Genomic DNA, 20,253 nt, shown 5'->3' with positions numbered 1-20,253 from the left:
AGTCTCCCTCTGAAGCAATGAACACACACACTGTCTAGTACAGTACCAGTAATTCTCTTTGCAGAAAAGGACTGGCATGATTACTGCCCATTCAAAAAAAGTCAGGTTCCCAAAGCCTAGAGTTCCTTCCCTGTAATGCAAGCCACTGTGTGTATGTGTGCCATCTGTTCTTGTTCACAGAGCCCTGAGGAAAGTGGGGTTTGGGGAACTGGTACAACTGCTAATACCCTGGCTAGTGTGTCCACTGGGAGTATTGAGTGCTTTGTCTCTGACCGAGAGTCTTGTGCTTCCTAAATTGTCCATGAAAGAGTGGCAGGCTCATTTGTTACCTTGCAAGTAGGGTGAAATCTCAGTTCTTTTATTTTTCCCCTTATTTATTTATTTTTTTTAAAGATTTTATTTATTTGACAGACAGAGATCAGAAGTAGGCAGAGAGGCAGGCAGAGAGAGACGGGGAAGCAGACTCTCTGCTGAGCAGAGAGCCTGATGCAGGCCTTGATCCCAGGACCCTGGGATAATGATCTGAGCCAAAAGCAGAGGCTTTAACCCACTGAGCCACGCAGGTGCCCGAAATCTCAATTCTTGGCACTAGCTATACATTTGTTATTCCATAGCCAAAACCTCCTTCCTAAAGTATAACAGTGAAAACTAACAAAGTTAAATCACCATTAGAAGGGGAATATGGCTTATTTATTTTGTTTTAAATCATCCTTTATAATATATTTATGTGCTTAAATTAGGAGAGTAAAAGGAAATAGTTAACGAAGCATTCTCAATAAATGTAATCTTTTGTTACCTGTCCTTCCTGCTGAAAATCATTTGAAACACATCTTTTCTTCTGTTTCATTCTATTTTTAATGCTGCATGTAGGTACACTGGTAATTTCTCATCTTTTAAGTCAATGGTGAAGAATGTCAACAAAATGTGTTTACAAATAATATTTAAGGCTTAGTGTAAATCTGTTTGGATACTGTAATCACTTCAAAGCTGACAAATGTGATGGCATCTGATAAGGTACCTTTAATACCTCAACAGTTTATATAATTTTACTTTTTCTATGTGGAAAAAACATGTTACAAAATAAAATACAAAACAAACAAAAAGAATGAGTGGATAATATCTTTTTTAACCTAAAACTTTTAATATTAGAAAACAACACACTATCTTTGTGAAAATTCAAATATTATAAAAATGTACCACTTCAAAAACTAAAGACTCCCATTGGTTCAGGCCTCCCCCAAAGCAGCCATTGTTTATAGTCTGCTTTGCAAAGACTAACATAAATTAATCTTTAATAGATATTAATAGTCTTTGTGTTGTTTTTATTTCTTTTGGACCTATGGACATACATATGCCCATTTCTACTAGTTGCCTAGTCACACAAGACTCCATCATTTTGTTACATGGAAATTTCTTATCAACTCCTCTTCATGGTGTATAAGGTTGTTGCTACTCTGTTAATGGGGAGGGGGGAACAATGCTGCAGTGAATAATCTTATATGTATATCCTTGTGTACTTCCTTTTATTAACATATAATGTATTATTTGTTTCAGCGGTACAAGTCTGTGATTCATCAGTCTTACACAATACACAGTGCTCACTCCCCAATATCCTTGTGTACTTCTAAGAGCATTTCTGTTGGATACATATCCATGGAGAGAAAGACGGAATGACAGAGCTGTATGAAAGTTACTCTTAGGTTACAATGGCCCTTTGTTAGTAAATGCACAGTAATACAGGTTAAAATTTTGCTCTCACCTTTGTTGCCAAGGATTTAAGTTTTCCCAGTAGTGACTGTTTATTGGAATAGACAACTTCTTCCTCATTGTCTTCTCCTTCCATGATAGCACAACTGTCTGCCGCTGGGAGTTCACATTCTTTTGAGTTAGTTGTCATCACCAATTTAGAATATTTGTACTCCAGTCTAAGTGATGGTAAACAAATAAAGTGGCTGCTTAATACAAATTAATACAATTTAGGTGGTCATACACCACCTTGTTAAATGCTCTTGTGGTAAAGTTGCTCTACTAAGCAATGTCCCTACCTATAGCCAAAGCACTATGAGCTCCCATTTACCTACCATTGACACACAAACCTCTTCTAGGATTTCAGAGAATCATGGCAGTATAGTTCAGCATAGTTAGCTCTATCAATTATTGTACATTGATTAAATTCTTCAATTATGAAGAACTTTTTAAAAACGAAGAGAAACCGTGAAGTCTGAATGCGTTTTCTTAATATATCAATATTTGGAAGCTTGGGCACTATATGATTTCCCAAAGTTTAGTTCATAAGAATAAGAATACCACTGAGGTCGGTGATCTGGTCTTTCTTGTTTCTGTACATACCTCATTCCTTTCAATTCACCACCTTGGATATTGTAATGGCCTTGTGATACGACAATACAGAACTTTCAGAGCCCCGCTGATATATAATCATTTTAGAAGAGTCAAATCTCTTAACAAATCAATATATATTCAGGAAACAGACTCAATATTCAAGCCTAGATTCCTAGTCCTGGAGTAAATACAAATTGCATTTGCCTACATACTTAGTTGTCTCACAAGAAACTGAAAAAGAAACATCAGGGCAAGAAGACACAACATTGTCATGAAAAGAAAAATACAGGCAGAGAGAAAACCTGACCTCTCAGCTCTGCTCCCATTTACTTGAATAACCCAGAGCCTCCATTTTTCTCTATTTTGTAACAAATAGGTCTAATCCAATCACCTCTAATGTTCTATCATCTATTAGCAGAATAATGATCATTCCTGTTCCCTTTCTTAAAGGTCTTTCCTATAACTCCTTCATAGGAGCAGTTTCTTATCTTTCTGAGAAAAACTATTGGATGTAACAACAATTAGGTCTAACATTTTCACAACAAAAGAGATCCTTCAGTTCTTACATGGTCACTCCAATGAGGTTACTTACTTCTGATTCTTTTTCCAGAAGTAGCAAGTTAGAGCCACCAGCAAAACCGCGGTGAATGCTCCCACACCTGCTCCCACTTTCAGCCAGAAGTCAACTGTTTCGCAGGTTGACAACTTTTTCTCAGGCAAAGAAACTCCTTTAATGCACCATTTAGGTTCATTCCATACATACAAGGTTTCCTTTAAAAACACACACACACATAGATGACATGTGAAATGAGATTCAGAAGGAGAAGGGTTCTGCCCCTTATTCATAGTACACATAGAGGATTTCTCGGCATGCATCTAATAGAAGAAACTCCAGAAAGAGAAGAAAGAGATAGAGAAGAGAATGAAAAAGGAAATAATGAACAAAACACAACAAAACCAAGTAAAAACATGAATTGCCAGATCACGAGTCTTGGTCCATCTGAGGAGGTTGAATAAAAAAGTATGTCTGGACGTACCATTTGAGCTTGTTTGCTTAAATTTCTTATGATCCTTGACTTTTTTTTTTTAAGATTTTATTTATTTATTTGACAGAGAGAGTGAGAGAGCACAAGCAGGGGGAGCAGTGGGGAGACAAAGAGGTAGAAGCAGACTCTCTGCCAAGCAGGGAGCCTGAGGGGGCTCAATCCCAGGACCTTTAGGATCATGACCAAAGCCAAAGGCAGACACCAAACCATCTGAGCCACTCAGGTGCCCGATTCCTGACTTCTTAGTCATGTTTGTAATTGAAAGCTTAGGTTGTTTAATATAGTTAAGGGGAACAGGTATCACCCACCCATGCTGTAGGTCCATTTCCCCCACCAAGTGTCTCCCCTGAGAAGAAGAGCAAACTCTGGGCCCAGGACAGGCAGGCACACCATGATGAGCAGGCTTGGGTAAGAGGTAGGGGGACAGGCACACAGACCGCACCCTTATTTTCCCCACATTATTCTGGATCATCACTGCCCACAGTAGGTCCTTATTTTTATCCTCCTAAACCAGATGATTCAGTGTTGTTAGAACAATGTTTTTCCAAACTGCAAGTTGCAACTAACTAGGGAATAATAAAATCAATATACTGAATATTAATGATTTTTTAAAGATTTTATTTATTTATTTGATGGAGAGAGAGAGAGCTCACAAGTAGGCAGAAAGGCAGGCAGAGAGGTGGAGGGAGGGAAGCAGGCTCCCCACTGAGCAGAGAGCCCAGGACCCTGAGATCATGACCTGAGCCGAAGGCAGAGGTTTAACCCACTGAGCCACCCAGGTGTCCCAGTATTAATGATATTTTTTCAGATAAATAGATCAAATAACACTAAATAGAAACAAAAATTAAGGGACCAGTGGCACCTGGGTGGCTCAGTGGGTTGGGGCCTCTGCCTTTGGCACGGGTCGTGGTCCCGAAGTCCTGGGATCGAGCCCCACGTCGGTCTCTCTGCTCGACAGGGAACCTGCTTCCCCCCCTCTCTCTCTCTGCCTGCCTCTCTGACTACTTGTGATCTCTGTCTGTCAAATAAATAAATAAAATTTTTAAAAATTAAAAAAAATTAAAGGAAGATGCATGTTTTTATAGTTCAACAAATATAATGACCAGTAGTAATTTTTGTGATGATTATATCCAGGGACATTAAAGGACATGGAAGACTCAATTTTTTAATCATTGTATCTAATTAAATTTTCTGGTGTCTGATGGTCACTTTAATAATATCCTAACAGGGGTGCCTGGGTGGCTCAGTGGGTTAAGCCGCTGGCTTTGGCTCGGGTCGTGATCTCAGGGTCCTGGGATCGAGCCCCGCATCGGGCTCTCTGCTCAGCGGGGAGCCTGCTTCTTCCTCTCTCTCTCTGCCTGCTTCTCTGCCTACTTGTGGTCTCTCTCTGTCAAGTAAATAGATAAAATCTTTTAAAAAGATAATAATAATATCCTAACGGGTTGCCTGTGTGGCTCAAGTCAGTTAAGCATCTGCTTTGGCTCCGGTTATGATCTTGGGGTCCTGGGATTGAGTCCCGCGTTGGGCTACTTGATCAGCAGGGAGCCTGCTTCTCCCTCTCCCTCTGCCTGCCTCTCCCCCTGCTTGTGCTTGCTCTCTTTCTGTCATATAAATAAATAAAATCTTTAAAATAATAATAATAATAATAATATCCTAACAAAAGGATAACACCCGAATGTGTAATTCTACTGTACAAGCACATATATTTCTGCAATTAAACATGAAGTACAGGAGAACAGTATTTACTTTAAGAAAAAGTTTCAACCAAGTTTTGGATAAGAATTCTCAGGTTTTTTAGAAAAGTCATTAGTAAGAGAATTTTTTTTTACTGCATGACAACTCTAACATTTTCATTAAATTTAATGTAAAAAACACTTTTAAAATGGGTCACATTATTTTTATAAGAATGAGATGAGAAATGAGGGGCATGTTCAAATAAATACAAATGCTACATCTCAAAGTGTAAACAAGGACAACAGAGAGAAAAACGTTAACTCTAGTCAGCACATGTTGGCTTCATGTGAAGCGCATTCTAACAAAAAAAGACCCTGCAGGGGCGCCTGGGTGGCTCAGTCTGTTAAGCGTCTGTCTGTCTTCAGCTCAAGTCCTGATCCCAGATTCCTGGGATCGAGCCCAGCACCCTCCTCCACAGGAAGTCTGCTTCTCCCTCTCCCAGTTCCCCTGCTTGTATTCCCTCTCTCGCTGTTTCTCCCTCTGTCAAGTAAATAAATAAAATCTTAAAAAAAAAAAAAAAAAGACTGTGCAATACATTATATAGTTTTATCAAATGTGCAACAGCAGTGAAAATGGCAAAGCTCTAATGTCTAATGACAGTCATAAACAAAATGTTAAAACTTTGGATTAAAAAGATACTTGTAAACCCAGAGTACTTAACTTTTCCATAAGCTCCCAAATTGTTCAGGAAAAAAAAAAAAAAAAGAGCAAGCTATTGGCCAAATTTCTCAGTCATTCCCTAATTTTAATTAGAATTAGAATGCCTTATCCCTTCATGCAGTCGTGTGTCATTGGCAAAGGAGAAAATGGCTGACTCCGCAGCTGAAAACTGTCTTCTTCCAGCTTGCTGGGATATTTTGCAAACAGGGTGAGATAAACTTGATAATAAACTTAAAAATATCCCTCTCAGTGATAACACAGTATCTCTTCAAATCTGCACGACTGGGTGACATTTAGAAGTAATGCTTACTACACACACTGAGAACCTGGTATAGATTTCTAAGATCCAACTTGATAAGAACACTGTCCCCACAAGTTGTGCCACTCTCTTAGTTTACAAACCTCTCTGTGGAGGGCTTGTTGTAATGTGTAAACTTAACTTCGTACACACCTGTATTAGATACATTTACAGAATTGGGAAAATATACTCTTAGTCAAGACAGAGAGAAAACCTGTAAAGTATGGAGCAGGAAACACAGGGAAATTGTTAAAAAATTAACTAATACACATTAGCGATATTTTGCCATCACTGTATTTTTCTCTCCCATGAGGCTTCAGGCATCCAAAAAAATCTACCCTTGCTCCTGAATCTACTGCAGTCCCCCCTTATCTGCAGTTTGACTTTCTGTGGGCTCAGGTAGGAAGCACATGATCATCCTGATTTATCATCAGAAAGTCCACAGCAGCCTCATGCTCTGTCACGTGCCTACTTCACTGCCCTCACTGGATCTCATTGCAGAGCGTTTCTCCATCTCACATCATCACGAGGCTGAGCGCAGGACAAGAAGGTATTTTGAGAGAAAGAGCACATTCACGTAACTTTTATTACTGTATATTGTTATAATTGTTCTCTTTTATTATCAATTATTTTTCTCTTACTGTGCCTGATTTAGACACTAAACTTCATCCTAGGTACGTGTGTACGTACGTAAAGGGAAAAACAAAGTATACGTAGTGCTTGGGACTATCCGTGGTTTCAGGCATTCATTCACTGGGTGTCTTGGCACATATCCCCCAGGGGAAAAGCGGGGAGCGTCTACTGTAATGGAAAACAGTGAAAGCTCTCATTTGTGCAACATAAAACTCACTAAAGAGCAGACTTTTGGGGGCACTGGGTGCCCAGTGGGTTAAAGCCTCTGCCTTCAGCTCAAGTCATGATCCCAGGATCTTGGGATCGAGCCCCACATCCGGCTCCCTGCTGGGCAGAGAGCCTGCTTTGCCCCCACTCTCTGCCTGCTTCTCTGTCTACTTGTGATCTTTGTCTGTCAAATAATTAAATAAAAATCTTTAAAAAATAAATAAATAAATAAAAATTTAAAAAGAGCAGACTTTTTGAAATCTTTTATTCAGAGGCTGGACATAAACACCCACTTACAGGGTCATACCCATTTGTTTTGCTGTTGTGACTGAGCACACTAAGCAAGGTACATAAGCTTCGGAATAACATTTCTATTTTTCTAACTGAAGCCTGATCTCATTTGGCAAATATTTTCAAAATCCGTATCTAAGTACAACAGAAATGTTGACTTACCTATTTCTCAAGGTAAATTTAGAACTATAGGAGGGAAATTATGTATTTCAATACGACAAACACAGCAAAGTGTTCCTAAAGATATCTTGAAGGCAAAGGCAAATATTTTTAAAAAATCACCTTCTAACTATCTGTTCCAAACATTCTTAAAACATGCCGAACAGAATTTTGGCAATAAAGAGAGTAGGAATTAAATTAAAGAGATTATTGCAACCTCATGGTCTTAACGTTCTCATCATTGCTTTCCAGAAGAGAAATGGTGAATATTAGAGAATGTTTACATAAAAGGTCACCTGACTTTTCAAAGCCCTTGAGTTAAGGTGATGGTCAAAGAAGGGAATGCATTCGTTTCTCATTTATTCCTTAAAAAATAAGAAGGCTATCATCATTTTAGAGAAATGTCCACTGTGAGACATAAAATGTGTATCATTAGTATTATGAGGACTAAAAAGAAACCATTTTTTGGTAAGCCAAGATTTTTCATCCTTGATCCACTAAGAATGTTAACAAGAAACTGGCTCACCTGTGCACAAGATGCACACTTGATGAATGAAATAAAACATGCCTAATTTTTCTTTACTTGTTGTAGATTGCAAACCTTTCCTGTTTTATATTCAATTATTTCATGACAACACATTTTATATTACCTTTATGCTTAGAGTTTATCATCAAATACAAAAAAAAGGAATTTTCCAGGAAATTTCACTTCATTTTTAGGCATATTGCTATGTGTCTGAGTTGGAGTCTGTGTTCCAGGAAATTTCACTTCATTTTTAGGCATATTGCTATGTGTCTGAGTTGGAGTCTGTGTATTAGCTTTGCTGTGCAATGTATTTCTTACTATAGGTTCAATGTCATTAAAGTTTGAAAAATCTTTATGTTAAGTTTGAAAAGTCCCTATGTAGAGAATGGCTCTCTGTGTTTTTCCCCCAGAGGTAAAGGCTACTGCTAATACTCTGAATGCAGGAGATGAAGTAGGGCATTCTGACTTCTTCTTGTACTCCTGCCCTCTGACCTTCCAATAACATGCTCCTCCAGACTTTCCTGGAAAGAACAGCATTTCCTCTCTGATCCCTTCTTGCCACCAGCCTTCCAGCACGGTTCCCGCTCCAGGAGACCTGAACGTCAGGCCTACTTCAACTTTATCCCAGTTTTCTGAAATCCCATCAGAATCTGATTCTCTGATGCCAATTCCCCACTAAGGTTACCACCACTAGCAGTGATTTATTATCATTTGTGTTTTTTTTCTTGTCATTTCAATAGAATTCAGAGAGGTTCAAATAGGAAGACATCTTGAAGGAAGAAAAGTTTGTGTTTTTCACATGGCACTCCTCAAAGCTTGTACAGTGACCTAAGCACTCTCAGACACTACTCCCAGAAGTGCAAAAGGAAACATCAAAGCATGTTAGTAATATGTATCAAGAACTTTAGGGGCGCCTGGGTGGCTCAGTGTGTTAAAGCCTCTGCCTTCGGCTCAGGTCATGATCCCAGGGTCCTGGGATCGAGCCCTGCATTGGGCTCTCTGCTCAGCAGGGCGCCTGCTTTCTCCTCTGTCTCTGCCTGCCTCTGCCTACTTGTGATCTCTGTCAAATAAATAAAAATCTTAAAAAAAAAACCAAAACTTAAAAATGTCTATCTCCTTAGAGCCAATTAATCTTTTTCTCGTAATAAAATCTAAGGAAATCACCACATTCCCAACAGGGATGTTCATTACAGTTGTTTACAGAAAGACTTCTCAAATTTTCTCTCAAATGTCCAACAGGGGACTTATTAAATCCCAAAATATATATAATAGAGTATCTTTCAGTAACTAAAAATCATGTTTTTGAAAAAAATTAATGACAAGAGAAATACATGCAGTGTAACCACTGATGGTGGTAACCTTATTGGTGGTAACAAAACTTGATTTTAAATGCATACTAATGAGACATTAATTTAACTATAAGCTTTAGCCATAGTTTTGAACCCGAGTTTCTGTGATTTAAGTGACACCAGACTCATCAATTTCTCTTCAATCACACAGCTCTGCTTAGATGGATTTGTCCCTTACCTGCACTCCTCTCTTACAGGCTCCCTCAATCTCATGGAAGTCATGCTCTGTGCACAGAGGGCAAGCTTCAGCACTCTCCCACAGAAAATAGAATGAGCATCCATCACAGGTGCCTGCTGGACACTTGCTGAAATAAAAAAATGAAGTGACAGTTCTTATAACACATTCAATAAAGTCCAAGCAGCATTTAAGTGCTCACTGCATACTGGAAAGCAATGTGTGGGTGCTGAGAAAACCAACAAACAAGAAAATGAAAGAAAATAAAGCCACAACTTCATACCTACTAGGATGGCTAGAACAAAAAGATAGATGATAACTAGAGTTGCAAACATGTTAAGAAATTAGAACCTTCATACATTGCTAATGGGAATGGAAAAAGGTGCAGCTGATTTGCAACAAGCTGGTAGTTCTCAGATCATCAAAATGAGTTACCACGTGATCCAGTAATTCCACTTCTAGATAAAAATCCAAGAGAAATAAAAACATATGTCCACACACAAACTTGTACATGAATGTACATATGAGCATTACTCATGAGAGCCAAAAGGTAGAGACAACTCCAAGGTCCATGAGCAGATGAACAGATAAACACTATGTGCTGTAACCATGCGGTGGGATATTACTAGGCCATAAAAAGGAACACAGAACTGATCCATGCCCCAATTTGGATGAACCTTGAAAATACACTAAGTAGAAGCAGCCAACCTTCTACTAATACATAAAATATAAATCTTCTACTAATATATAGACTCTTCTTCTAATATATAGAATATAGACTCTATACATTGGGCTGTCTGGTGTCTCAGTCATCCAAGTGTGTGCCTTCAGCTCAGGTCATGATCTCAGGATCCTGGGATCGAACTCCCTACTGAGCTGGGAACCTGTGTCTCCCTCTCCCTCTGCTTGCCATTCCCCCTACTTGTGCTCCCTTTTCCTCTGTCAAATAAATAAAATCTTTTTAAAAAAATAAATGATGCTATTTTTATGAAAGTTCAAAATAAGATAATTAGTGGTTGCTTGGGGCTTGGAAAAGAGCTAAGGTGATAGCTAGCTAAAGTGTATAAGGTTTCCTTTTAAGGTGAAGAAGAGCTCTCAAAAATGACTGTGCTGATGGCTGTACCTATCTATGAATATGCTAATAACCAGTGGCTTTTCTGTTTTTTGTTTTGTTTTGTTTTGTTTTGTTTTAAAGATTTTATTTATTTATTTGACAGAGAGAGATCACAGTAGGCAGAGAGGCAGGCAGAGAGAAGGAGGAAGCAGGCTCCCTGCTGAGCAGAGAGCCCGATGTGGGACTCGATCCCAGGGCCCTGAGATCATGACCTGAGCCGAAGGCAGCGGCTTAACCCACTGAGCCACCCAGGCGCCTGGCTTTTCTGTTTTAAGTGAGTAAAGTGTATAGCATGAGAATCATATCCCTATAAAGTTATTTTTTAAAGATTTAAAGGACAGATAGAGATAATGACAAAAAAATAAAAAGAGCTCTGGGAAGACCTCTTGACGGAAGGGGTGCCTAGAACAAATATCAAAGATTCAGTAAGATTTAGCCAGAAGAGAAAAGAAGAAAGCAAGGGGATGCCTGCTGAGGGATGAAGTGGTAGATGAATTGTAAGGGAAGTACAAGCTGGTCATTATCATAACAGCTTCAGGAGCAGGGTAGTGAGTGGGCGCTAGGCATACAGGCAGGAACCAGGTGGGGGAAGGGAGGTGTCATTTCTTTTTAAGGTGACATACTTAGTGGGTGCCTCGGAGGCTCAATGGGTTAAAGTCTCTACCTTCAGCTCAAGTCATGATCTCAGGGTCCTGGGATTGAGCCCCGCATTGCATTGGGCTCTCTGCTCAGCGGGGAGCCTGCTTCCCCCTCTCTCTCTGCCTGCCTCTCTGCCTACTTGTAATCTCTATCTGCCAAATAAATAAACAAAATCTTAAAAAAAAAAAAAAAGGTGACGTGACGTACTTAGGCAATGGCCCCAAGAACAGAATAATGAACAGGATCAAGGTCTAGAGGGTGAGGGCAGCAGGGGCGTGGGAGGTGATTGTTGAAAACAAAATTGCCTAAAGTATAAAAACAAACAAAACAACTATCAGGTCCACACATATCTCAGTAGTGCAAATGACTGTGCAAAACTGGGTTTCTTCAGTCTGACGATGACGTCTTTCAAGAGGTAGTGACCATCACCACTCGGTGACCACAGATGGGGCTTACACAAAGGTGCAAGATGGCAGAGAACCAACCACCAGGTGGGGCCTGAATAGAGACCTTTTGAAACTGCTCTGTGGTACATGGGTCTATTATGTCAACTTGCTTCTTTTCATTTTAGATAAACACAGCATGGCTCAAAAATGAAACCGCTATGACTGTGTACAGAATCCTTATTCATTGAAACAAGAAGTTATGTGGAGAGGTTCTGGTAGGAATGGCTGTTTTATTCATGACTTTGTTAAAGCAAGGGGAATTGTGTTCCATTCATATGTCTAGTATACTTCCCTTAAGCTGTGTACATACACGGCACTGCCCTGGAAACCTTCACACCTGGGCTGCTGCGAAGTACAGGTGTCCTAACACATGTGGGGCAAAAAGACAGGCACACAATAAAAGGGAGAACCCCAACACATCCCTTCTTAACTTTTAACTTTAGATGACTTTGCGATGATATGCAGTCTAAAGCTGAAATTTTCGGTCTAGCAACAAAGTAAAATTTCATACTCTTAGTATATATTCTAAGGTCATCCTACAATATGAACACTGAAACAAAAATCTGCCTGCCTAAAAATTGTCTACATTTTTATAGGATTATCCTTCTAAATGTCAAAATGCCTATAGTATGCTATAAACTAAGTATTCATGCGTGGGATGTAAAGAAAAGCACAGCTCTGTGTAATGTACTTAGAAACAGAGGTCCAGTACTTTCCGCTGAGAACAGCGATAAGTGGGAACTCTTGGGAAAAATAGCTTAACTGTTACCTCCCTTGATTTCTGTTTGTAAAAGCCAGTAAAGTATTTTCAGACCAAGAAACAAAAAGGTATTTTTTTAAAAGGTAAGTACAATAGATGAAAATCAAGCCACTTAAAAAAATTATCACTATTTCCCACCTTCCACATCAGGAAAACCAACTCGAAACTGCACTTTTGAAAAAAAATTGGGCAAACAAATTTTGAAAAAGCTTTTCAAGGGGCCCCTGGGTGGCTCAGTGGGTTAAAGCCTCTGCCTTCGGCTCAGGTCATGATCCCAGGGTCCTGGGCTCTCTGCTCAGGGGGGAGCCTGCTTCCCACCCCCCTCTCTTCCTGCCTGCCATTCTGCCTACTTGTGATCTCTGTCAAATAAATAAATAAAATCTTTAAAAAAAAAGAGAGAGAGAAAGAAAAGTTCTTCAATAACACAATTATTTGTACAGCAATAAATTGAAATTTTAAAGGTAATTAACTTTTTGACCATTTAGCATAAATTACCCAATATACTTTCCTGCTGAAGTCTCTCCTTCCCAAATTATTTTATCTTTCCAACACAGGCACATTTTCAAGGGCAGCGAGGGCTGTTTATCTTGGAAAAATAAAAGAGTAAGTCCAGTAAAGTTCAAGGGGAAAAAAAAAAAACCTCAACAAATAAAGAAAAAGGGGAAAATTAATTAAAGTTGCAAAAACCTCTGGAGAGAAAACTCGGGTTACAATTTTGGCTGGACTTGCAAGTGATTTTGTGTTTTTTTCCACCAGTGACTTAGCACCCCCCGCCACTGTTTCATATTTGTAATTTAGCGGAAGTGACGTCTGTTTCACTACCTTCTTAGGGTGTTTATAAAGGACAAAATAAGAGAACAATTTGGGAAAGTTTCAAGTACTGCAAAATATAAAAGACTATTAACAATGCACATCAATTTCTCAAGAACTGGTAGAACTACAAAAACCAGGGGAAAAAATCAAGACATTGATGTAACTTACAGAGCTGCCAGTAAGTGTCAAAATACTACAATGATTCACTGCCTTTCCCTGGGAGAATTTACTTTTTAAAATCTGCTCTTAGGCTGAAAGTAGTTTTTTAGAATCAATTCTTTAATTCTTTCAACCCAACGAATCAGTTAAAATGTGGAACATCCAAATTTGATTCTTTGTTATAAACCCAAGTTTCACAGTTTGAATCAGGCCTTCCCTATGAAGTGACAAGGGTGTAGGAAGCAGTCCTCATTTCAATAGTGCTTACATGGAAAACGAAAATAGAAAAAAAAATGCAAGAGAAAAAAACACAAAAAGATTTTCTTCTACTAAGAATAAAAAAGCGTGTAGTAAGGCAACAAATGCTTTATCGCCAAATATGTGAAACTCTTTTCCCTTTGATGACCTGGGTCACCATCATCTCCATCCTCCCCACACTGGCTTTTCAAAGGTGTCACTAACTGAGCTTCTCTTTTTAAATTTTTGGTCTACAAGATCGCCATAGAAACCAGCAAGTAAGTGTCTGAAGAGCAGTATGTGAATCACTGACAGTTGGAGCACAGAAGACTAGAATTCCACATTATGACCCCTGTAGGGTCACACCCCTGTCACCATAGGCCGTGAATTCTAGGTACAGAAACCACCATCGACAAGGAAAACCAGGTGCACCATAATATGGTTTTACTCTTAAATAAGGAAGACTTTCCAGTTTCCTTATTTTGTTTCTGGGCTTGCCTTTCCCATCAGGATAGCACTGGTAACATGAAAATTCCGATCAATTTTTTTTTAAAGTAAGTTCTTTTAAAGTTAAGTAAGTTCTATTTTGGATTCTAAAATGGGATACATATTCTGGGGGGAGAAGTGGACAGAGCTACGAGTTTTTAGTGTCCTCCTTTATATGAATCATCTTACCTAAGACAGGATCTCCTTGGTTCATACTAAAAATTCATGGACAATAATCTTATTTTCTTATGAACTACTACAACCCTATACCTAATCAATTGTAAATTGTTGGGATAGTTGATAAAACAATGTAACCTTGTTTTTGCCTAAACCTTATTCAAATAAGTTACATTGTCAGTATGGTTCTGACCCTTCTGGAGTTGGTCTCAAGAGACTGGGGGGGGAGGGGGTCCATAGTTTAAGTGCCTCAAACTTTCTCATTGGGTGTCAGAGCACGGTTGTTACTCAGCTTCTTTCGTGCAAGGCTTTTCTGGGTTTCATGGGGTTTCCCAATCTTGGAGTTCAGAGACTGGCATCCTCTGGCATGGGTGATGCTCTCTGACCAGCTGCTGGTAGCCCCTTGGCTTTGGCTTCTGAGAAGTTCAGCCTTTCTCAGGTGAGAACGCCAGTGGACAGAGAGCCTTCCTGTGTGGGATCCATAAAATGGCTTTGGATCTTGCTACAATTTTGCCCTGAGGCTGAAGAGGATCAACCACTTATGACTGAGTTTGAACATAAGATTTCTGATCCATACAAAAAAAAAAAAGAAGATTTCATTTATTTATTTGACAGAGAGAAACCACAAGTAGATGGAGAGGCAGGCAGAGAGAGAGAGAGAGAGGGAAGCAGGCTCCCCACTGAGCAGAGAGCCCAATGCGGGACTCTGATCCCAGGACCCTGAGATCATGACCTGAGCCGAAGGCAGCGGCTTAACCCACTGAGCCACCCAGATGCCCAGGGATCTAAAATTCTACCAGTCTCCTGCAAAAACCTCCCTTCTTGCAGATTCTCCCCTAGGTTAATTACCAAAAGCCAGAACCTGATCAAGATCTATACAAACTAATTAGTTAACACTCTCCAGACCCTCTTATCTACAGATCTGCAAAACCTGTCAGAGTTTTATCATCCTCATTTCAAAATGGATCCTTATCTTTTTGACTGTTTTGTAATCTTTTTATGTCATGTCCTACGATTACTCATTAGTGCTTGAACTGTATAACTTAAACAATTCTGTATTCAAATTTTTCCATTTCTTGATCATAATGGGTTTTTACTTATGCTCATAGAGTTTTTATATGCCTCCTCACTTTTCCCTGTTCTAAGAACATACTTGGCTTTTATCTTTTAAATTCCACTGCCTTTTAAATTTAACTTGTACCAATTTAGATATCTATTATCTGTCCATAAGTGGTTCAGAGGAAAAAAGAAAACAAGGAACCCACTTAACCAATCATTATCCTTTGCCTCTTACCCCCTTAAAATGGATAGACTTTTTGGCTGCAAGAGACCGCTCCCAAAGACCAAAGAAAACACGAGTGTCCTGCAAGTCCGATAATTTTGACAGAGCATACTCTAAATCAGAGCCTGTGGAATAAAGCTCTGGCATGTTCGCCTGTGAACGCTATCACGACAGACCTCTGAAGCATCAGTTTTGTGAGATACAACATTCTCAGAGGCTAAAGTCTTTTTTTTTTTTTTTTTCCCTTTTAATGAGCAGTAGCCCCTCTCCATTTGGCCCAGAACCACTCACTAGCTAGACTCTCTGAGCCCAAGGCTACCCTTATGATAAAGATGAATTTGGATTCTGAAGGAGGTTTTGGCAAAAACAGTTTTAGACTGATTCATAAACTCTCCAAGCAGTTAAATATAGTTACATAAATCGAGACAGAGAAAGAGAGGATGATGATTTTCCTCTAAATCATATCATTACTAAAGACCACCTCGTTGGAGGAAGAATGACTCATGTTAAACAAAGCACCAATAACTTGCAGACCAATTGAATTATCCCCGGATAAATGTGATATTTGCCTCTGGGCTTAGTGTGCTTCTTTGTAAATCTCTACCTGTGAGAAAGTGGAGGGACAAAATGGCAAGATGAACACATGACGGGAAGGAAAGAATTATCGACACAGCCAGGACATCCTTCTGTCTTGACTGTGCCACCACAGCTGTATACCCAGGGTCCTCAGAGTTCCCTACTGTGTCAAGCAAATGTATCTGATGCAGGTCTCTCATCAGAGTGAAGATGACCCATTTTGCCCACTTTCTAATAATGCTTTTTATAACCTTTCCATTCACAGAAATTTCTTACGCATTTGAAAGAACACTTAGGACACAATGTTCATTTAGTTCTAAATTTTTCCTATTGAAAGGTGAATCTTTGATTTTCCTAACAACTAGGATCATGACTGGAGGTTTGAAAAGTTTCTTAGGCAGAGGCTGGAGGGTGATCTATTTAGGGCTATCAGCACTCTACTTGATTAGAAATTTGTTCGCTGGCCAAGATGAGAACTCCACCAGGAAATCCCCAAAAGTCCACTCACACTGGTTCTCAGATTTCTTCACCACAGATACCATACTGTTAAGTTTTTATCTAAAATGTCTCACCCCCCCTCCCCGACACTTTGTGGAATTAGAAACCAACTGCATTTGCCAGACCAAACACAGACAGGATGCAGTTTTCCAACTGCAGGTTAGTAGGCGGCCCTGATAATTTGCTATTCCCTCTAAATTTCCTACTAGATACACAGGGAACACACACTGTCCCTTCCTCCTGCCCGCCCACGCTCTGTTAAGAACTTCTCATTTTCCCAAGACTAAAGGTTTTATGACATTTTCTCAGGTCACAAGCTTCAGAGCCCCAACCAACATCACTACTACTCAAGTCTCCTTTGCCGGCTTTGCCAAGATTGTTGGCCAAGACAGGAGAATTTCCGGGGGTGGCATCCCTTCCAAACTGCCAAAGTCTGCTTTCTGAGACTTTTTGGTCACAGCATATGAGACTTTTTTCAAGCCAAGTGCCTGGTTAGCACCTTCTTCCCTCTTCTGGAGATCTTAAAGCTCCCCACCCCCCAGCTCCCCCAAACTGCAAAGTAAATCCTCTTCAAAAGTAGCTGGAGAAACCTGGCTCTGTTAACATTTCCTCACTGTTAGTAGGAAATCTTTATTCAGCCCCAAAGCTAAAAAAACTCTAATTATTTCAGAACAAGCTGCTGTTTTTCATATGCTGATGCCAGGGCTCCCCCTTGTGCCTTCATGGGGAACTGATTCAAGTAAGAATAGAAGGTTAGCTCATTAGGTTGTGGGGTTCTGGCTGTTCCCTAGAGCAGTGGTCCTCAAACCTCAATGTGCATCATAATTACATATAAATTTTTACCAAATATGGGTGAAGGACTACCCTGTAGACCAAGACATTTTAAATGAGCTTTTCAGAAAACTAAAACGCAGAGCAAAGTTTGAGGATTTATCTCAGAAAAAAGCAAGCCAAATCACCAAAATACCAAAATGTGGATTAAGCTCAGTAGTTCCAAAATTTTTGTCTGCACAGAATTGTCTTGTGTTTTTTAAATAATATTTTAAAGTAATCTCTACCTCCAACATGGGGCTGGAACCCACAACCCTGAGATCAGGAGTCATATGCTCCACCAACTGAGCCAACCAGGCACCTAAGAATTGCCTTGTATTTTAAAAAACATTCCTATGCTCAACACTCAAGAGATTGTTTTGGTTTCAAAAAAGATCTAGAAATTGATTTTTAAAATATACACCCCAAGGTATTCTGCCACAGAGTATCTTGAGAAACCCTGGCAAAGACAGCTAAATTCTGTGAAGAGAAAAAACTGCTAGAGGTCAAAGGAAAAACTTAACCTTTCCTCTTCTCACAAGGCAACAAAACCCCAAGTTTCTAAATGGTATCATTTAACAACATGAGACTTTATTATTATTACCTTAAAACATCAGAACCCACCTTGGGAGAGTAAGAGTGAGATACTTTCTTACAGGACAGACCTGGGGGCACCTGGGTGGCTCAGTGGGTTAAACCTCTGCCTTCAGCTCAGGTCATCATCTCAGGGTCCTGGGATCGAGCCCTGGGATTGAGCATTGGGCTCTCTGCTCACCAGGGAGCCTGCTTCCTCCTCTTTCTCTTCCTGCCTCTCTGCCTACTTATGATCTCTCTCTCTCTCTCTGTCAAATATATTTTAAAAATAAACAAAAAAATGAAGGACAGACCTGACCTTCGGTCATATTATCTGCTTGGAAGCCATCGGAACAATAAATTAGTGCAAAGAATGAAAATCAGCAGACATCTAAACGGCACTCACGCCATGAAAACAGTAGGTAAGTTGACAGCTCTGAGTCCATGAAATTGCTCGTTCTCTCCTAGAGTTCCCATCCAGGTGGACTGTATTAGTCAGACTGACACTGTGGAGAGCTGTTCTCTCAATTCCAGTAAGTTAAATGAATTGTATTATGTATTCTACAGATGAGACCCTACCTCGGTCATTCTGCCGCCATTCATCAGAAAAAGAAAGAGCTGGAAATGGAGCATATAAATTATCTACTGTGCCCCCCACCTTACAGGGAAAGAAGCTATGATTGGGAGGGTAGATTACTTCCGTCTAGACCACCCAGGTAGTTCGTTGATGAAATACTATCAGACAGGTTATGTGTAAAGCAGCTCTTAGGGAAATTAGGACTAACCACTATGAATTAATACGAGGATACAAACACAATAATTATATAATTAGTTAAATAATTTTCAAGACAAACAGACACTTAGGCAAACAGGAGGAGAAGACAGACAGCATTGAGGAGACGGGGAAGTACTGAGATTGGTGAAGACCTAGTCCTCTTAAGAGATGCTCAGCACATCCCCACAACGAAAACCTACATATTCTTCTGTTCTTCCTGCTTTGCATTCCTAAAGAATATGTCTTAAAATAATAGGATTCTGGAGAGTTTTTCTGCCTCACAATAAATACAAAAATGAAATGGCCACATAGAAGTAAGAATACCTGGGGACTGAAATCACTCCTGCTCCTGGTTTAGTAGGATTGCACCTCATTTTCACAGCAGTTGACCGGCCATTGACACAAGATGTTGTAGTTGTAGAAGACCTATAGCAGGGCAAATGGCATTTTACACAACAGACACAACACAGATCACCAAGACATAAATATCCTGTGTGTAACTTCTCCCACACTCTGTGCAACAATGAATAAGAAAAATGTGTCCAAGTTCACTAATTAAAAATTTTAATACAAATTGAGCTCATTTGCTTTCACTGCCTAGGAAAAATGGACTATTTTCTCAGGTAAAGTAATAAGCTAACATCAAAGTGTTTAGTCAAGTCACCATAATTATAATCAAAGTCATAATCACAAAAATTTTTCAAAGGGAAGAGAGGTTGTGTCTACTTTGGCTAATATTGAAATGTCTGAATTACAAATACTGCCTGGACAAGGAAGTAGAGTCTCTTTATTGCCCAATTTATAAGAAAAAAATATATATATATATAAAGTATAGGTAAAATAGAGTATATACAAGAAATAGATATAAAGTAGAAATATAGAAAAAATATATATAATCAGAAAAAAGATATGTATTATGCATATCAGAACTTATATAATATTTTCAAAATAGTTCATGCTTCTTGCTTTACACTAAGTCTTCTATTTAAGAACAAATCATTGAGTATCTATTAAGTATAATAAGCTACTATTCTAGGTACCAAGATACTCTTGATTAAAATAGTCAAGGGAAGCAGCATCTTCACTTACTTATAAAAGAAATGCACATCTGGTATTTGGCTAGAGGGAACTGGGAACATTTCTTCTTTTATATTAATATTTTGCAATGTCGTTTCAACAGTCACTCCTAGATGACAATAAAAAAGAAGGTATTAAGCAATATAGAAGAATGAGATTTATTTAGTCTCTGTGTATCTGAATAGAAACCAGCTTTACCCAGATACTGTCATTTGATAATTAATAAATATTGTATTAAATCTATGCATTCACAGTAAGATCAAGTACCATTCCAAACTCTAAGAAAAAAAAAAAGAATCTTCTCCATAGCTCTGTAATTTTGCTCAAATCATTTCACATCCCTGGGCCTTGTGTCCTAAATCTGTAAAATGCGTGAAATAATTGAGATGATCTCTAAAGCCCCCAGCTCTAAC

At 39.2% G+C, this 20,253-nt stretch overlaps 1 protein-coding gene across 1 annotated transcript in view; it reads right to left on the bottom strand.

The window, feature by feature from the left end:
* Positions 1 to 20,253, bottom strand: part of KIAA1324L (KIAA1324 like) — a 171,776-nt gene that overhangs the window by 11,227 nt on the left and 140,296 nt on the right. Inside the window, exons 17-21 of the mRNA XM_032304299.1 lie at positions 19,853 to 19,949; positions 19,088 to 19,189; positions 9,422 to 9,548; positions 2,933 to 3,111; positions 1,760 to 1,925 (exon numbers count right to left, since the gene is read on the bottom strand). Of these exons, the coding sequence (XP_032160190.1) occupies positions 1,760 to 1,925; positions 2,933 to 3,111; positions 9,422 to 9,548; positions 19,088 to 19,189; positions 19,853 to 19,949 (671 nt within the window). The remainder of the gene's footprint in view (positions 1 to 1,759; positions 1,926 to 2,932; positions 3,112 to 9,421; positions 9,549 to 19,087; positions 19,190 to 19,852; positions 19,950 to 20,253) is intronic.

This window comes from Mustela erminea, chromosome 11 (genome assembly GCF_009829155.1).
Source record: "Mustela erminea isolate mMusErm1 chromosome 11, mMusErm1.Pri, whole genome shotgun sequence".
NCBI lineage: Eukaryota > Metazoa > Chordata > Mammalia > Carnivora > Mustelidae > Mustela > Mustela erminea.
This window is presented reverse-complemented; position numbering and strand designations above follow the sequence as displayed.